The sequence below is a fragment of the Mobula hypostoma genome, chromosome 15, assembly GCF_963921235.1.
Source record: "Mobula hypostoma chromosome 15, sMobHyp1.1, whole genome shotgun sequence".
In the NCBI taxonomy this organism is placed as follows: Eukaryota; Metazoa; Chordata; class Chondrichthyes; order Myliobatiformes; family Myliobatidae; genus Mobula; species Mobula hypostoma.
In genome coordinates this window covers 15,641,931-15,660,397 of record NC_086111.1, presented here as the reverse complement: position 1 = coordinate 15,660,397, position 18,467 = coordinate 15,641,931, and the positions used below count along the sequence as shown (strand labels likewise).

At 40.8% G+C, this 18,467-nt stretch overlaps 1 protein-coding gene across 1 annotated transcript in view; it reads right to left on the bottom strand.

The window, feature by feature from the left end:
* LOC134356716 (testis-expressed protein 264 homolog) overlaps nt 1–18,467 on the bottom strand; it is a 440,281-nt gene that overhangs the window by 78,663 nt on the left and 343,151 nt on the right. Inside the window, exon 3 of the mRNA XM_063067773.1 lies at nt 4,285–4,450. Within this exon, the coding sequence (XP_062923843.1) occupies nt 4,285–4,450 (166 nt within the window). The remainder of the gene's footprint in view (nt 1–4,284; nt 4,451–18,467) is intronic.

Here is an 18,467-nt window from a genome sequence, read left to right as displayed (position 1 = left end):
CATGTCCTTGCTCCCCATAATCAATTCACCTGTTTCTGTCTGCAAGGGACCTACATTTGTCTTTACCAGTCTTTTCCTTTTTACATATCTATAAAAGCTTTTACAGTCTGTTTTTATGTTCCCTGCCAGTTTTCTCTCATAATCTTTTTTCCCCTTCCTAATTAAGCCCTTTGTCCTCCTCTGCTGAACTCTGAATTTCTCCCAGTCCTCAGGTGAGCCACTTTCTCTGGCTAATTTGTATGCTTCTTCTTTGGAATTGATACTATCCCTAATTTCTCTTGTCAGCCACGGGTGCACTACCTTCCTTGATTTATTCTTTTGCCAAACTGGGATGAACAATTGTTGTAGTTCATCCATGCAACCTTTAAATGCTTAAATGTTATGAATGATAGAATGCTACTTTACTGTAAATAAGTTGTAGACTGATCTTCCAACCTCCATTTAGAAAGTGATAGATTACTGCTATAAATTGTGACCTAATCCAGATTAATAAAAGTCAGCACAAGATAATAAATATGACAACTGATGCAAAGCACAGAATTCATTTAGATATTAATTTTAACTTCTTCACAACAGTTCAAATTTACTTTGGAGGCTCTACTAAATTGGAGTTCATTAAGACACTAAATCTGCAGTGTACAGAGAAGTCTCTGAAATACTGAGAATGCTGTTCCTTAAAGGTTAGGAACAAACTTCATTAACTCAGAATGTACTAACAGCTCCGGGTTGGATAAGCTCAAGTGTTGGGCTTCCGTAACGGACAACTTCATAAGACCATAAAACATAAGGAGCATAATTAGGCCAAGCTTGCTTTGCCTTTCAATCGTGGCTGATTTATTATCCTCTCAGCCCCATTCTATTGCATTCTCCCTGTAATCTTTGATGCCCTTACTAAATTAAGACCCTGTTTCACCTTAAATATACTCAATGACTTGGCCCCCACAGCTGTCTGTGGCAATGAATTGCACAGATTCACTGCCCTCTAGCAAAAGGAATCCCTCCTCATATCTGCTGTAAAAGGATATCCTTGCATCCCGAGGTTGAGCTCTTTAGTCCTAGACTCCCCCACTATAGGAAACACCCTCACCACATCCATTCTATCAATATTCAATAGGTTTCAATGGAACCCACCCTCCCCACCCCCTCCCACCAATCCTCTAACTCCAACAAGTACAGGCCCAGAGCCATCAAACACTCCACATAACCCTTTCATTCCTGGGATCATTATTGTGAACCTCCTCTGGACCATCTCCAATGGTAGCATATCATTTCTCAGCTAAGGGACCCAAAACTGCACAAAATACTCCAAAAGTTAATAAACTTCTGACAATCAATTAGGTTTACTACAGGTGTGGATCTTCTACATTTGATCAACTCAAATAAATTGAACCTCGCACTCATCCTTCCCTAGCCTCCACTCACTCAGCCCCCACTGTTCGTCTATTCCCTTACTTGTACCATCAAGGGTTTTGACAAGAGGTGATGTCTTAGGAAGGCAACATCCGTTATTAAGGATCCCCACCCTCTTCTCTGATGTTACCAGCAGGCAGGAGGTTCAGGAGCCTGTAGACCCATAACTCATGGTTCAATAACAGCTTCTTCCCCATCGTTCTTGAACTGACATGAAAAACCCTGTACTGTCACAGATTATGTTTATTTTATCTCTCTCAATTTGCACTACTGTTGTTATGTTTATTTCTGGAAATGTTGCCATGTAGATTATGTAAATTATATGCTAATTTATGCTTGTCATGTTGTAATGTACCGTGCAACTGGCGTAAAAAGCTCATTTTCATGGTGTTCATACCCTGGAAATGTACACTCAGTGGCCTCTCTATTAGGTGACCCCTTTACCTAATAAAGTGGCTCCTGAGTGTATGTTTGTGGCCTTCCTTTGTTATGGCCCATTCACTTCAAGGTTCGATGTGTTGTATGAACAGAGACTGGCTGTAAGGCGTGGTTACTTGTCACCTTCCCATCAGTTTAAACTAGTCTGGCCATTCTCCTCTGACCTCTCTCATTAACAGGGCATTTTCACCTACAGAACTGCCACTCACTGTATGTTTTTTGCTTTTTGCACTATTCTCTGTAAACTCTGGAAACTGTTGTGTGTGAAGATCCCAGGAAATCAGCAGTTTCTGAGATACTGAAACCATTTCATTAGGCACCCGCAATCCTTCCACGGTCAAAATCACTTAGCCCATATTTCTTCCCCATTGGCCATGTCTGCATGCATTTATACATTGAGTTACTGCCACATGATTGGCTGACTTGATATCTGCATTAACAAGCTGGTGTACAGATGTGCCTAATAAAGTGGCCAGTGAGTGTGTGCCTGTGCCAATAAACTTGAACTGCTCACTCACCCCTCACTCCCACTGTCCATTCCCAGTCCTCTGCTCACTCCCACCATCCATCTCCCCTTTTACTCACTCACTCACCCCTCACTCCCACCATCCATCCCTCACTACTCCCTACCCCTCACTCCTTTTACCTACAACTCCCCACTTCCCAATGACTGCTCCTCCCCCATTCCACAACCCTTACATACTGAATGCCTCAGTCCATATCCATCCACTCTAAGCACAGCCCCACACGTATTCACCTCAACCTGCCTCTGGACACAGCTTGGTCATACATGACACTATCCTGGATGTCATGTGATGTGCATGTGTGGTAAAGGAAATCTTGATTCAATCGGAGAATTCCTTCTTCCTTCATGCTTGCTTCATAGATCACTGTCCTTCATAACTTGCTAAACTGGATCAACAAATTTGTGGATGACACCAAGATTAGAGGTGTAGTGAACAGCGAGGAAGATTATCAAAGCTTGTAGCGGGATTTGGACCAGCTGGGAAAATGAGCTGAAAAATGGCAGATGGAATTTAATACAGACATGTGTGAGGTGTTGTACATTGAGAGGACCAACCAGGATAGGATTTACATTATGAACAGTAGGACACTGAGGAAAGCGATTGAACAGAGGGATCCATATTTCCTTGAAAGTGGGGTCACAGGTAAATAGGGTCATAAAGAGAGCTTTTGGCACATTGGCCTTCATAAATCAATGTATTGAGTACAAATGTTGGGATGTTATGTTGAAGTTGTAGAAGATGTTGATGAGTCCTAACTTGGGGTATTGTGTACAGTTCTGGCCTAACTTGGGGTATTGTGTACGGAAGAGATGTCAATATGATTGAAAGAGTAAATTTACAGAATGTTGCTGGGATCTGAGGACCTGGGTTATAGGGAAAGGTTGAACTGGTTCGGACTTCATTTCCCGCAGGGTAGGAGAGTGAGGAGAGATTTGACAAAGGTATACAAATTTATGAGGGGTATATATAGGGTAAATGCAAACAAGTTTTTTCCACTGAGATTGAGTAAGACTAAAACTAGAGGTCATAGGTTAAGGGTGAAAGGTGAAATGTTTAAAGGTATCTTGAGGGGGAATCTCTTCACTCAGTGTGGTGAGAATGCGGAATGAGCTGCCCGTGAAAGTGGTAGATGTGGGTTTGATTTTATCATTTAAGAGAAATTTAGATAAGTATGTGCATGTGAGGAGTATGTCGGACTATGTCTAGATGTGGGCTGATGGGACTAGGCATAATAATAGCTTGGCACTGTCTAGATGGGCCAAAGGGCCTGTTTCTGCGCTATAGTACTCTATGACTCTATAAAAATACACCCACAAATTGCCATCCACCAGCAGTTTAACAGGAGGATCGAAGCACATATGATAACTTTGCCAAGACAAATTCACAACCTATAATATTTAAGTTGTAAATTCTCCGACAAAGAATAAATTTTGATGGGCACAATATAGGAGAACGCAAACATTGGATCATGGACAACGTACAAAATGTTGGAGGAACTCAATGGAGGGAAATGGACAGTTGTAATTTTGGGTAGAGAACCCACACAGATATTTTGCTAAGTCTGGAAGAGGAATTGAAGAAAAAACATGACAAACAGAACAAGAGAGAGAAAGATCTTTCTCTGTGGCATGATATCCTGTTCCAGCTCCATCCGGACTAACTCCACTCGTAGCTAGTGGATGGGTGTAGGATCTGATGTGTTCACTCATTTAATCATCCTGAGATCCAACATATTGTGTCCCCAATCATTTATGGCACCAGGCAGTGGCTTTAAAGAGCTCACAAAAAATGTCACAAAAGTTCAATCTTTGGAACTCAGCACCCTCCCAAAACTTGTGTGCTGAACTAACATGACTTTTACCATTCAGCAACTGTTCTTCTCTTTACCAAGACCACGTCTGTAATTTACCTGCAACCTCTGTACGAGCATCATCTGTGTCCTCTTCTGTCTGTTTCTTGTCAGCATTCTTTACTTCAGGAACATAAAAGTCACTCTGACGTGCCAAAGGGCAGACATAGTAGATAATTTCCCCACAGTAGATCTCCAGACAGGGATGAGCACATAGCTTCCGTTCCTAAAGGACAAGAAACAATATATTGAGAGAAGTGGAAACATACTGAACTAACTTCAGGGTCAACATCTGTGGGATAGCTGTAGATTTAGAGTTGACAGGAAATTAGATGTTGGTGAGAGCTTGGTCAAAGAACTCTCCATCACAAAGTACTCATCAAAATAGGTAGCGCAGGAAGCATCAGGCTAAAATAAATTAGGAATTAGATATCCAGGGAAGGTTATATTAAGATTAAACTGTACTGGATCGATTGCAAGAATGTGGCAAGTGCACGTAACTATTGATTATGTGGTGAATTGAACAGGTCTCCTACAGATGGGAGGCTCTCTCTTTTTGTGCAGGCTTTCAAGTGCACTTGTTTACGTCTTAGAAGGCCCGGTTCAATGTTCCCACACTGTAAGCCGCCCAGCGTATGCCATGGCTAACATAACTCAGTAAAAATATTTGATTCGGCTATTTCATTGTCATTTGTGCATATATAACAGATACATGGATAAAATGGCATAGAGAGCAAATTCAGCCCGGTGGAACTGCAACAGAGTTTTGCATAAACCAGCACTCCACTTCTGAAGTTCAGTTCCATTGAAGGAGAAGTTTACATTGTCACCCCCCACCACCCACATCCACCACTACCCTCCATTCCCCCCCCCACACACACACACACATAATGGTTCTATGTTGTATTCTTAACATAAAGAGAATCTGAAGGCAATCCAGAGTTAGATGTAAGAAAACTGAGCCAGGAAGCCAGATGTTAGATGAAAATTGGGCTTAGAGGATGATTTTACGGGAAGAAATAGTTCGCCATCAGAAGTCATTAAGCTTTTTTCTATTTAGAGATACAGCACGGTAACAGGTCCTTCCAGACCACAAGCCTGCGCTGCCCAATTACACCCATGTGACAAATTAACCTACTAACTGGAATGTGTTTGGAGTGTGGAAGGAAATCGGAGCACCCGGAGGAAATCGGAGCACCCGGAGGAAACCACGCAGTCACAGGGAGGATGTACAAACACTTTAGAGACAGCGGTGGAAACTGAGGACAGGTTGCTGGTGCTGTATCGCCGTTACATGAACCACTATGCTCCACTGAATCAGCATGCAGTCAGTTGAAGTTACAACTCAGCGCAGTCACACAACAGAAGAACTGAGGCTACACCACTTTGTGTTGAGGGCTGACTTTGAAATGAATCCTTTCCAAAGAGGGTAATCCCTCGGCACTTCTCTAACAGCAGCATGGACCTGCACAAACATCAGTTCTTCAAACAATACTAAATGATCTGGTCACCACCTCATTGCTGTCTGTGGAACTGCAATGGGTGCAGGTTCACTACTACATTCACCTCGCTACAATCATGAATAGATTTCAGTGGCATTTCATTAGCTGAAAAACTCCTTGGTGGTGATTTGAATCTGTGAAAGGTTTTTATAAAAATACCTTTTTTTATTATTATTCATCTTGAATATATGTTTATATATACGTTTCTGACCATGTTTCTGCAGATATGTCAGATACAGAGTACCTGCAGCTCCCTGGATTGTCAAGAGATTTTCTTTAAGTTTTGTTTATAAGGTCATAGAACATAGAAACAAGCCCTTCAGCCCAACTCATCCAAGCTACCCACGATACTCATCTAAACTAGTCCCATCTGCCTGCATTTTACCCACATTGCTACCCATGCACCTGTCTGAATGGCATTTAAATGTTGTTAATGTACCTGCTTCAAACACTTCTTTGGCAACTCATTCCATATACAAGCCACCCACTGGTGAAAAAGTTGCCCATCAGGTTCCTACTAAGTCTCTACCCTATGCCCTTTAGTTCCTGATTCCCCAATTCTGGGCGGAAAAACTCCAATGATTTTATATAGCACGCATGTTGATATTTGAAAACTTTTTAAAAATGCCAACCAATCTGTCATCTGGCCGAGGAGCTTATTCAAGATGAATTCTGTACCATTTTGACAGCAAGACAGGATTCCAGTCCTGTCTGATTGAGTATCTCACACTCAGAATTGAACTTAGCTGCCCCAAGTAGTGTCCTGATAACTGCTGTCATTCAAGGAATCTTCTATAGCCCAGTCCAGCTGACAATAATGTGTAGACACACTGATTCCAACCTAGCAAAGTGCTTTATATAGGTATTGCCAGAAACCGATCAAAGTAGAAGCTTGCTTCCACTTCATTCATTTTCATTTCTTGTTCCATATTAAAATTCATAGGCTTAAAGAATTTCAGCACAATTACTATATTTAAACATCTATTAATTCTATGGAAAACACAGAGCATAGAAAACCGCAGCACAGAAACAGACCCTTCAGCCCACAATGTTGTGCCAAACTAATTAAATGCCTCATTAAATTAATCCCTCTGCCTACATAATGTCCGTATCCCTCCATTCTCCGTACATTCATGTGCCTGTAAGAGCCTTGTAAATGCCTCTAACGTATTTTTCCCCACTACCACCCCTGGCTGTACATTCCAGGCACCCACCATCCTCTGTGTAAAAAGCTTATTTTGCACATATCCTTTGAACTTAACGCTTCTCACCTTAAATGCATGCTTTCTAGTATTAGGTGTTTCAACCCTGGAAAAAGATACCAGCTGTCTAGTCTATCAATGCCACTCATAATCTTATAAACTTCTATGAGGTCTTCCCTCAGCCTCCGTCATCCAAGAGAAAACAACTCAAGTTTGTCCACACCCTCTGTAATTGCACTAATTTGCATATTAGCTTTCAGTTGTGATCAGAAATAATCAAATATGGAGATTGTATATCAGAGATTTGAGCTTAATTTTCCTCTTCTATAATAAATCGGGAATATAATCCAAGTAACTCAATACTGAGTAAATTTTAATTTCAATCCCATATAACACAAAAGAACCGATCAACAGGGAATACATTTGTGGACACATACTCTTTGACAATCTAGTAAACAACAACCAGCACCAGTTCATAAAAACAATTAGATAAGAATTACCACATCATCCTTTTCATTATTTTCTCAACCCTAAGTTACATAACAGAGCTGCATTACGGAAATCCACCTCTGTGAAGAAGGGTGAGATCTCTAACAATGGTATTTCAGACCCCATCACCATTTCTACCCTTGCATTCAAAAACATGGACCAGTGTTTGCTCAATTTCCTAATTTTCTCCTGAAGTAATCTTCTTCTCTGCCATTAAAATCCATCTCCTTGACTAAGTTTTAATCACTTTTCCTAATTTCTCTTCCTGGAAAGAACCTTAGAATTTTTTCCCATGTATTCATTGTTGTATCAATGCAGTATTATTGAAGATGTGGCACTGATACATTACAGTAACGTTACACGAATTGTTACTATATTATGTTATACGTACTTTATTCTTATTGCAGAGTTGTACACTCACTGGCCATGTTATTACGTCCCTCTTGCATGTATTAAAGTGGCCACTGTGTGTATGTTCATGGTCTTCTGCTGCTGTAACCTATATACTTCAAGGTTTGATATGTTGTGCATTCAGAGAGTTAGTGTCATCTTCCTGTCAGCTTGAACCAGTCTGGCCATTCTCCTCTGACCTCTCTTATTAACAAGGCATTTTTACCCTCAGAACTGCTGCTCACTGGATATTTTTTCTGTTTTGAGCACCATTCTCTGTAAACTCTAGACACTGTTATGCGTGAAAATCCCAGGGGATTAGTAGTTTCTGAAGCCATTCAAACCACCCTGTCTGGCACCAACGATTATTCCAATGTCAAAGTCACTTAGATCACATTTCTTCTCCATTCTGATGTTTAATCTGAACAACACTGGAACCTCTTGACCACGTCTGCATGTCTTCATACACTGAGTTGCTGCCATGTGATTGGCTGATTAGATATTTGCACTAACGAGCAGGTGCACAGGGATACCTAATAAAGTGGCCACTGTGTGTATTTCACCGTCAGATGACACTCAATGGTTCTGTAATGTTCTATCAATATAATTATATTCAGTGTAATTATCTAATTACAGTCCATGGTTATTTATCACACAGCATGACATGTATCCCTCATCTTTATTATCAAGTTTCAATAATCAAAATGAGACACAAACATGATCGTTTTATATCCCTCCTTGAATAGCAAGCCATTTAATTCTCATTCTGACTGCACAATATTCTTTTCTCTTTCTGCATGGATCATACTGAACCTGTAACCTACCCTATTTCAGCACAGCATTAAGGCCCATGAGGGCAAAGCCAAGTACACCGTGATTTGAAAGACAGTGGGCAAAATTAAAATGAAGTTTTCAGCACCCAAAGCATCCATCTACATGTGTTTCCAAACTCATTTTATTTATTCCAGATACAATATATTAAAAACTAATTAGACAATGAGGTTTAATTATATATGGTGTTCATTGCAATATTAGAATGTAGCTGAATGCAAAGTTGCACTAATGTGAAATATGAGTTCAGAAACACAAGTTGTAAAACTTTTTCTTTAAATTACATTTTTATAAAAACAACTTACTTATAAAAATTGCCTTCATTAGTTCTAGAACATTTCAAAATTATTCATATATAAAAATAATTTAAAGCCCAGTGAGTGCAGGCAGGGAACTGTTTGCAGCCATTGTAACTGTAAGAGGTGATATTACTCATGCAGTGAAAACATTTCATAGACGTGGCATCAATTATTGAATAAATTAATATCCTACTATATTTTATATATATCTATATATATTCTTATTGTATAAAACTGTAGTATTGGAAGAACTTCCTGTCAAATAGATGTCATGCTTTTATGTCCTGGTGACATAGATAAGTATCTTGCAATTGAGTAGCTGGTGGGAATGCAAAATGAACGCCTAAAATATTTGAGGAAAATCTTGTAAGAATCTGAATAGAACAAAGAAGAAGGCCATCTGGCATACTGAGCTCCTGCCAGCTCTTTGAAATGGCTGTCCAAATACCTGTATTCCAAGCTGTTCTATACTCAGGTTGTTTTCCACTAAACTGTACATTTTCTTCAACTACTACTTGTGTTTACGTAGCACCATTATGCAAATAACTTGCCCTCATATTTGTGTGATAATATTTTGTGAGTTTGTCATGAAATGATATCAAACAAAATACGACAGCACACTATTGTGAAAATCTGGGTCAAAGAGGTAGTTTATAAGAAGTCAAAGTCCATCATGTCTGGAGATTATGGTGTGGGGAACTCGAACATTGATAGCATTCCGGAGACCAAAGATTCCGGCGACAGGGAAGATTATAAAGTGACAGGGTAACTGCAGACAGGAAGAAAGACAATACCATGAAATATGAAGGCAAAGATAAGAATGTTCAAATGAAGCTGCTGTGCAACAGGGACTGTGGGGCTGAATGGATGAATAGTTGGGGTCATTAGCAGACATTAGGGCTAGTTCTGTTTGAAACTGTGAAGCAATTTATTTCCTGCAGCCACTGGTTGAAGTCATTCACTGGGTTTTGGGAATGTTTCAAAAACTATAGTGGAACATCCTCAGATGTAACTCTCAAAGCGTCAGGTGACAAGGTAGAGAGCAGGAGAGAGAATATGCACTGACATATGTGCCATGCTTTTGGCCCTCAGAGGCTGTAAATGCAGTGTCACAAGAAGTTTAATGATCTCAAAGTTATGTCAATGCAGACAGCAACAAATCCTACCTTCCAATAACTCACTACCAGCTTCCCATACTGCTCTACGTCAAACATTGCCTTCAGTCACCAAGTGACATCTTCTGTCAATCATTCACCATATACTCACATCATTAAACACTGAACACATCGGCTTCTCACTGCTTCCACAAGCCACCAGTTACTGAATTATGGCAGTGACATTATATTTGCAACATACAGGCCAGCAGGGACATGCTTAGGTCCAAATCTCACTAGACTAGAGAGCAGAGCGCTGCAGTTGCTACGGATCTGTGACACTCGCCACCCAAGGAGAGCTGTAGCTAGAGCGCAGGGACTCCACACCCTGCTTCCTTCAAAAAACTAAGACATGTCCAAAGGTTTTTTTAAATTTTGACTGTTACTTAAAATTTTTTGATTCTTATTGTATCTAATTTTTCCACTACCTCCCTTTCACTGTGCAATTGGTAGCAACAACTTCCTCAGTGAAGTTGGATATAAGTATTGATTTGATATCTTTAACAATCTTAGATCATCTTCCTTTTAGACCCCTAATCAGAATCACTGACATTTCTCGTGAAGTTTGTTTTTTACAGTGCAATATATAAAATATGCTTAAAATTATAATAGGTAATATGGAATGAAAAGTAAGTAAGCAGTGCAAGAAGAGGTTTAAGGGTCAAAGTGAGGTAGCGTTCATGGGTTCATGAACCATTCAGAAATCTGATGTGGTGCGGAGATGAAGAAGCTGTTCCTAAAGCATTGAGTGTGTGTATCTTCAGGTTCCTGTACCTCCTCCCTTATGATAGCAACGAGAAAAGGGCATGTCCTGGCTGGTGGGGGTCCTTAATAATGGAGACCACCTTTTTGAGATATCATCTTCTGAAGATGTTCTCAATGCTGGGGAGGCTAGTGTCCAAAAAGATCCCTTACTGACCGAGTGTTTTTGATAACCACCTTTTTACTGGCTATAGGGTAATAAAATATTTTTGTTTCTGTTTAATATTGCCTATTAATCTATTTCTCTCTCATTTCCTTACCCAGTGCCCTGAATACATTCTCTGCCATGTTACTAGTCAACATGTATTATAATAACCCAGTTTGGCAATTACTCTAAATAGACCAGGATAATATGAAAATAAGTAAATGTTATTTTGGTAACTGTGAATACTTTAATTTGACTGTTGGTCCTGTGATACCTAACCATAACTATGCCTGGGTGACTTCCTAATGTTGTACATCTATCTATAGTAAAAACCCTGGCAGGCCATTCTATTGTACTGTATACCCATCTATGGCTAATGCATTACCAGCTCCCTGCTACACTGGGCACCTGACAGCACAGTAGGAGATTATTACAAGTACCATAGCAGTTTTTCATCCACTTTTAATTAGTACACTTACTTTGTTGCTTCCAACACATCTGGTTTGTCTCCTGCTGGGTTAATCAGTAAGGTAAAGAACTGCATTTCACATAATTTTGTTTTACTCTCTCTGCATTTTGTGTTGAATCCTGCTTTGCAAATTTAAAGGTAGAAGTGAGAGTCCTTGTCTAAAAAAACTCTGTAGGTGGCTTTCTAATGATCTCTCGTGTCAAAAGGTCTCCATTCAGGTCTCCATTCTGCTTCCTGTTTGAGAAGCTCTCAGTTTTCAAAGCTGATTAAAGTACCTTCATTTGTCAATCCTTAGTGAATTCACTCATTGCCAAGATTGACGCTGACGTTCCTTGCCTCTAATTCTCAAGGGGCATCTGAATGGAATATGCTTAGCATTTTTCCATACTTTAAGAATAATGCGAGAAAGCTTCATGCGTTGCACAACACAAACTGTCCTCTGTTTATTTTGACAGTTTACACCTGGCTGTTTCACTACCCACAGACTTGCACCGGGAATACTACTGATCAAGCTGCTACCATTACCTTTCAACGCTGTTCTTTCATAACAAACTCTGCCCATAAGACCATAAGACATAGGGGAAAAATTAGGGCATTCAGCCCATTTAGTCTGCTCTGCCATTCCATTGTGGCTGATTTACAGTATAATCACTCTCAACCCCATTCTCCTGCCTTCTTCCCATAACTTTTGGTGCCCTTCCTAATCAAGAACATATCAACCTGTGTTATCAGGTGCCCAGTTGCCAATGACTTGAGCTCCATAGCAATGAATTCCACAGATTCACCATCCTCTGGCTGAAGAAATTCCTCCTCTCTCTGTTTGAAAGGGACGTCCTTGTACTCTGAGGCTGTGCCCTCCATTCCTAGACTCTCCCATTATAGGAAACTTCCTCTCCACATCCATTCTATCTAAGCCTTTCAATATTCGATAGGTTCCATTGCGATCCTCCTTCATTCTTCTAAACTCCAGTGAGTACAAGCCCAGGGACATCAAAGCCCTCATACACTAACCCTTTAAGTGTCTGCATCCTAGTATGGAACGCCACAAGCAGAATCTTGGAACTGATTTCTGTCTTCCTCTCAAGGCTCAAGTCTAAGTCCAACCCAGATATTAGCTAGAGAAGAATTCTTCACACAGGCAGCTATGATATTCTGAAAGATTGATTTTAAGTCTCAGTTATGTGCTGACTTTGAACTTCTAGGTTACTATTGTTAAATGTAGGTATTCTAGGATCAAGGAGAATGTGAATAATGGATCACTTAAAGTTGCCATGCAAGTTGACAAGGTTGGTAAAGTTAAAAGTTCAAAGTTAATTTATTATCAAAGTACATATATGTTACCATATGCAACCCTGAGATTCATTTTCTTGTGGGCATACTGAATAAATCCATAATCGAATAATAAGCATAAAAGAATCAATGAAAGACAGCAAGCAACACACATCAAAGTTGCTGGTGAACGCAGCAGGCTAGGCAGCATCTCTAGGAAGAGGTACAGTCGACGTTTCAGGCCGAGACCCTTCATCAGGACTAACTGAAGGAAGAGTCAGTAAGAGATTTGAAAGTGGGAGGGGGAGGGAGAGATCCAAAATGATAGGAGAAGACAGGAGGGGGAGGGATGGAGCCAAGAGCTGGACAGGTGATTGGCGAAAGGGATATGAGAGGATCATGGGACAGGAGGCCCAGGGAGAAAGAAAGGGGGAGGGGGAAGCCCAGAGGATGGGCAATAATGGACGGGGTACGAGGGGGAGGTGGGGCATTAACGGAAGTTAGAGAAGTCAATGTTCATGCCATCAGGTTGGAGGCTACCCAGATGGAATATAAGGTGTTGTTCCTCCAACCTGAGTGTGGCTTCATCTTGACAGTAGAGGAGGCCGTGGATAGACATATCAGAAAGGGAATGGGATGTGGAATTAAAATGTGTGGCCACTGGGAGATCCTGCTTTCTCTGGTGGACAGAGCGTAGGTGTTCAGCAAAGCGGTCTCCCAGTCTGCATCAGGTCTCACCAATATATAGAAGGCTGCATCGGGAGCACCGGATGCAGTATATCACCCCAGCCGACTCACAGGTGAAGTGTCGCCTCACCTGGAAGGACTGTCTCAGGTCCTGAATGGCCTCTTCCAATGAAAGACAGAATCAACTTCATGTGCAAAAGACAACAAACTGTCCAAATACAAAAGCAAAGAAGAAGAAGAAGAAGAAGAAGGAAGGAAGGTAGATAGATAGATCAAGAACATAAGATGAAGAGTCCTTGAAAGTGAGTCAATAGAGTTTGACAGTTGAGGGGTAATAACTGTTCCTGAACATGGTGGTGTAAATTCTGAGGCTCCTGGACCTTCTTCCTGAGGGAAGCAGCAAGAAGAGAGCATGACCTGGCTGGTGGATGCTGCTTTCCTGCGACAACACTTCATGTACATGTTGTTACCAATCCGAACTGATCGGATCTGCAGATGAGGAAATTGAGAATCCAATTGCACAAGCAAGTATTGAGGCCAAGATCTTGAAGCTTTGTGATTAGTTTTGAGGGGATGATGGTATTGAATGCTGAGCTGTAGTCAATAAAGAATATCCTGATGCATGCATTTTTGCTATCCAGATGTTCCAGGGTTGAGATGCCAATGAGATGGCATCTGCTGTGGAATATGGGTTGATGGCTTTCATTATTTGGGGGACTGAGTTCAAGAATCGCGAAATAATGTTGCAGCTCTATAAAACCCTGGTTAGACTACATTTGGAATATCGTGTTCATTTTTGGTCATCTCATTATAGAAAGGATATGGAAGTTTCAGAGAGGGTGCAGAGGAGTTTTACCAGGGTACTGCCTGGATTAGAGAGCATATCTTATGAGGATAAGTTGAGCAAGCGAGGGCTTAGCTCTCTGGAGCGAAGGAGGATGAGAGGTGACTATATAGAGGAGTACACAATGACAAAAGGCATAGATCAAGTGGATAGCTTGAGATTTTTTCCCAGAGTGGAAATGCCTAAAACAAGAGGGCATAATTTTAAGGTGATTGGAGGAAAGTATAGGGGGGATGTCAGAGGTAAGTTATTTACAGAGAGTCGTGAGTGGTAGAGGCAGATACATTAGGGGCATTTAAACAACTCTTAGATAGGCATATGGACGAAGGGCTGTGGAGGATGAAACGGTTAGATTGATTTTACTGTAGGTTAAAAGGTTGGCGCAACATTGTGGGCCAAAGAGCCTGTACTATGCTCCAGTGTTCTATGTTCTAAGTTAATTCCATGATGTCTGTGACTGGTCCTTTCATTGTAAAACCAAAGCTCAAAGGTGAAGTTAGATCTTAATGTGAAATGTAACAAAAAAAAAACAAATGGTCTCAGCAACAAAGGGGGTAGAAGTTTACTACTGGGCCCGGAATACGGAAAGGAGAAAGTTTCTTATACATCACCCAGCATACAGCATGTGTTTATCTATTAGATGAGGACACAGCCAGAAATAGGGCTCAACCTGCTTCCTCTGGTTGGATATTTAAGTTGTTTTAGGGGTCAAGGTGGACTATTTGACTAGTTTGATTGAATAGTTGAGATGGATGATATTTGATAAGCTTGCACAAATAGGATTATTATAACTGGTTAAATGCAAACTGTGAATAATATTCATTTAAGAGTTAGAGTAATTCATGAGAATATAAGCAAAAGTGTGAAATTCACACACAAATTACATATGTGGGGAAAAACTGAGGCAAATGAAGTTCACTCTGGAAAAATGAGGTCTTTTATTGAACAAGTAAAAGATACAGAATGGATTGTTCTCATATGGTGAGAAACCAGTTACTGTGCAATACAAATGCCTAGCACACAAAGCAATTCTTGAACTAATCTTGAAAGTCCATTCATGAAGTTTGATAGGAAGTATTTGGAGATAAGGAAATACATCAAAGGAAAGACAGGCTAAAAAAATTGTCAATCAGAAAACTTGCAATCGGAGTGTCACAGCACATGGGATAAAGGGACTAACAACATAAGAGAATGGGGAAACGGTGATGAGAAAACAAAGTATGGGACAAACCTACTGAAGGTTTGGAGATGATGAGGGAAGAGATAGTAAGGACCCAGAAGACTAGTGAGATTGGGATCTATGGTGCCTTTGTAGTTGGGATTAGAATTGCTTGCCCATAGAACAGAGAGTAATGATGGAGAGGTGTTATTCTGGCTGGAGGGCCATGACCAGTGGTGTTCCACAGAGAACAATGCTGGAGCCTCTGTTGTTTGCAACATATAAATGATTTGGCTGAAAACGTAGATGTCTATGTTAGTAAGTTTGCAGATGACACATAGATTAGTGGAGCTGTGGACAGTGTAGAGGTCTGTCAAAGGATAGAGCATAGATCAATTACAATATTAGTGGAGAAATTGCAGATGGAGTTTAGTCCAGGCAAATGGGAGGTAAGGTGAAGGTATACAGATCATTTGTCCAAGTACATAGTTCACTGAATGTGGCCAGGGCAGAACAGAATGTACATGGCATATTTACCCTCATTAGGCAGGACATTGAGAATACAAGTAAGAAAGTCATGTTGCTGCTATATAAAACTTTGGTTAGGTGACACATGGAGTACTGTGTGTAATTCTAGTTACCCTTTTACACGAAAGTTGTGGAAGCTTTGAAAAGGGTACAGAAGAGGTTCACTAGGATGCTGCCTAGATTAGAGGGTATGCGTTGTGATGGATAATCACTTTCCAGGGCCCAAGAGGCTTATTGCTAAACTCAGTTTTCTAGCACAGCTGCATGATCATGCTGATAAACTTAAACTTTTAATAAATATTCTTTGCTCAGCTTTTTGTTGTAACAAGAACCAATCCCTAGTTCTCAATGTAAATTGCAAGCAGCATCAGTCTGAAGTTGGGTACAGCTTTGCAAAGTAAAGTGACTTTGTTTCCAGTAGCCAAATACAAGACAATGAGGTTATGTCACTTAGGACATCAAACGTGATAATAAGTAGGAATGTTTGTGTGCTCAGGGGGTCAGCCCTCACAGCATTAATTGTGGATGTTAAGGATCTCTGGCACCACGAGCTTTTAAGACCATTTGTTTGAGTTACTTTGTCCCAGCAAAGGTGTCTAGAAAATATCACATGCAGATGATGTCATCTGGTACAAATTAATATCAAATTAATAATATAGGTTCATTCCTCAACCTTTGGTTTCTGCCACAGACGATTCATTCATCTGCAACTCATTGGTACGTTCTTCTAATTCATAAGAATTGCACCTGCATTTGGAAATCCTTTGTAATTTGGAAACCTTTAATAAATTAGAAATCGCCTGTGAGGGTTAAATGAGTGTTAAGGACCATTTGTCTAAATTTAAAGATATATTATTAAAAATAAAATAACTGTGTTTAGGTAAACTACTTTGTCAGCTGGATACCTCCTCCTTGGTAGGGAGGGGGAACCCACCACTCGGGCAAAGGGTATTGACAGCTAAACCTCGCCACAGGGACTAGACAGGAGAGTAAGTTAGCCCTTGAAGAGTAGGTTGATACAGTATAACCTCCCTATAGTGAGGGCACCCACAGATAGTCTAGGGCTTTGCAGACAGGGAACCCAATGGCATCACAGAGCTATAAAAAGCTGGGATAAACTTGGGTTGTTTTCTTTGGAGCATCAGAGGCTTGAGAGGATACCTGATAGAGGTTTATGAGAGTATAAAAGGCATAGATATGGTAGACAGTCAGAATCTTCATCCCACGAGAGAAATGTTAAGTACTAGAGGGCATGCAAGTAAGATGAGAGGGGGAAAGTTTAAAGGAGGTGCACCAGGCGAGCTTTTACTACAGAGCGTGGTAGGTGCATTGAATGGATTACTGGGGCAGTGGTAGAAGTAGATGCAGAGTGATGTTTGAGAGAATGTTAGACACACAAATAGGCAGGGAATGGAGAGATCTGGATCATGTACAGGCAGAAAAGAATTAGTTTAATTCAGCATCATGTTCAGCACAGACACTGTGAGCCAAAGGGCCTGTTCCTGTGCTGTATTGTTCTATGTTCTCGGTTCTTCCTGGAAACCTGCTATGGCACAGACATGCTGAGGCTTCGGAAATAATGAAATACATACGGAATAGCAAGTGTATTCAGGCTTTTAAGATGAGGGAGCAACTCACTTTGGGACAGATACACTGAGGGATTAAGAGGCAATGAGAGCTTGAAGACGGAAGAGTTCAAAATATAAGAGATAAAGTACAGAACATAGAATATTAGAGCACAGAACAGGCCCTTCGACCCATGGTGTTGTGTCTACTCTAAGATCAGTCCAACTCTTCCCTCCTCCATAGCCCTACATCCACGTGCCTACCTAAGAGTCTCTTAAATGTCCCTGATGTATCTACCTCTCCAACACCCTGGCAGCACATTCCACACACCCACCACTGTATAAAAAACCTACCTCTAACACCCGTCCCTATATTTGCCTCCAATCACCTTCTATGCCCCCTTCTATCTGCCATATCTGCCCTGGGAAAACTTTTCTGGCTGTCCACTTGATCTATGTTTCTTTTCATTTTATACACCTCCATCAAGTCACTTGGCAGCACCCTGGTAAAGCTCCACTGCACCCTCTCTAAAACTTCCACGTCCTTCCTATAATGAGGCGACCAGAACTGAACACAATACTCCATGTGGTCTAACCAAAGTTTTATAAAGCTGCGACATTAACTCGCAGATCCTGAATTAAATCCCTGACTAATAAACCCCAACACCCCATATGCTTTCTTAACCATCAAATTATGCTGCAGCTTTGAGGAATCTATAGACCTGGGACTCCAAGATCCCTCTGTTCCTCCACACTACTAGGAATCCCGCCATTAACCTTGCTCTCCTCGTATGCAGACAATTTCCCACATTCTGAGATTTGTGTGATATTGGACTGTACTTTATATTGGTTTTCTTCAGTTTTTTGATGTTTTCTTTCCTGTGGATGATTGGCAGGTGGCTGATCTGTAAATTTTTTGTGTGTAAAGGGTTGGGGGTTTGGTGCTAC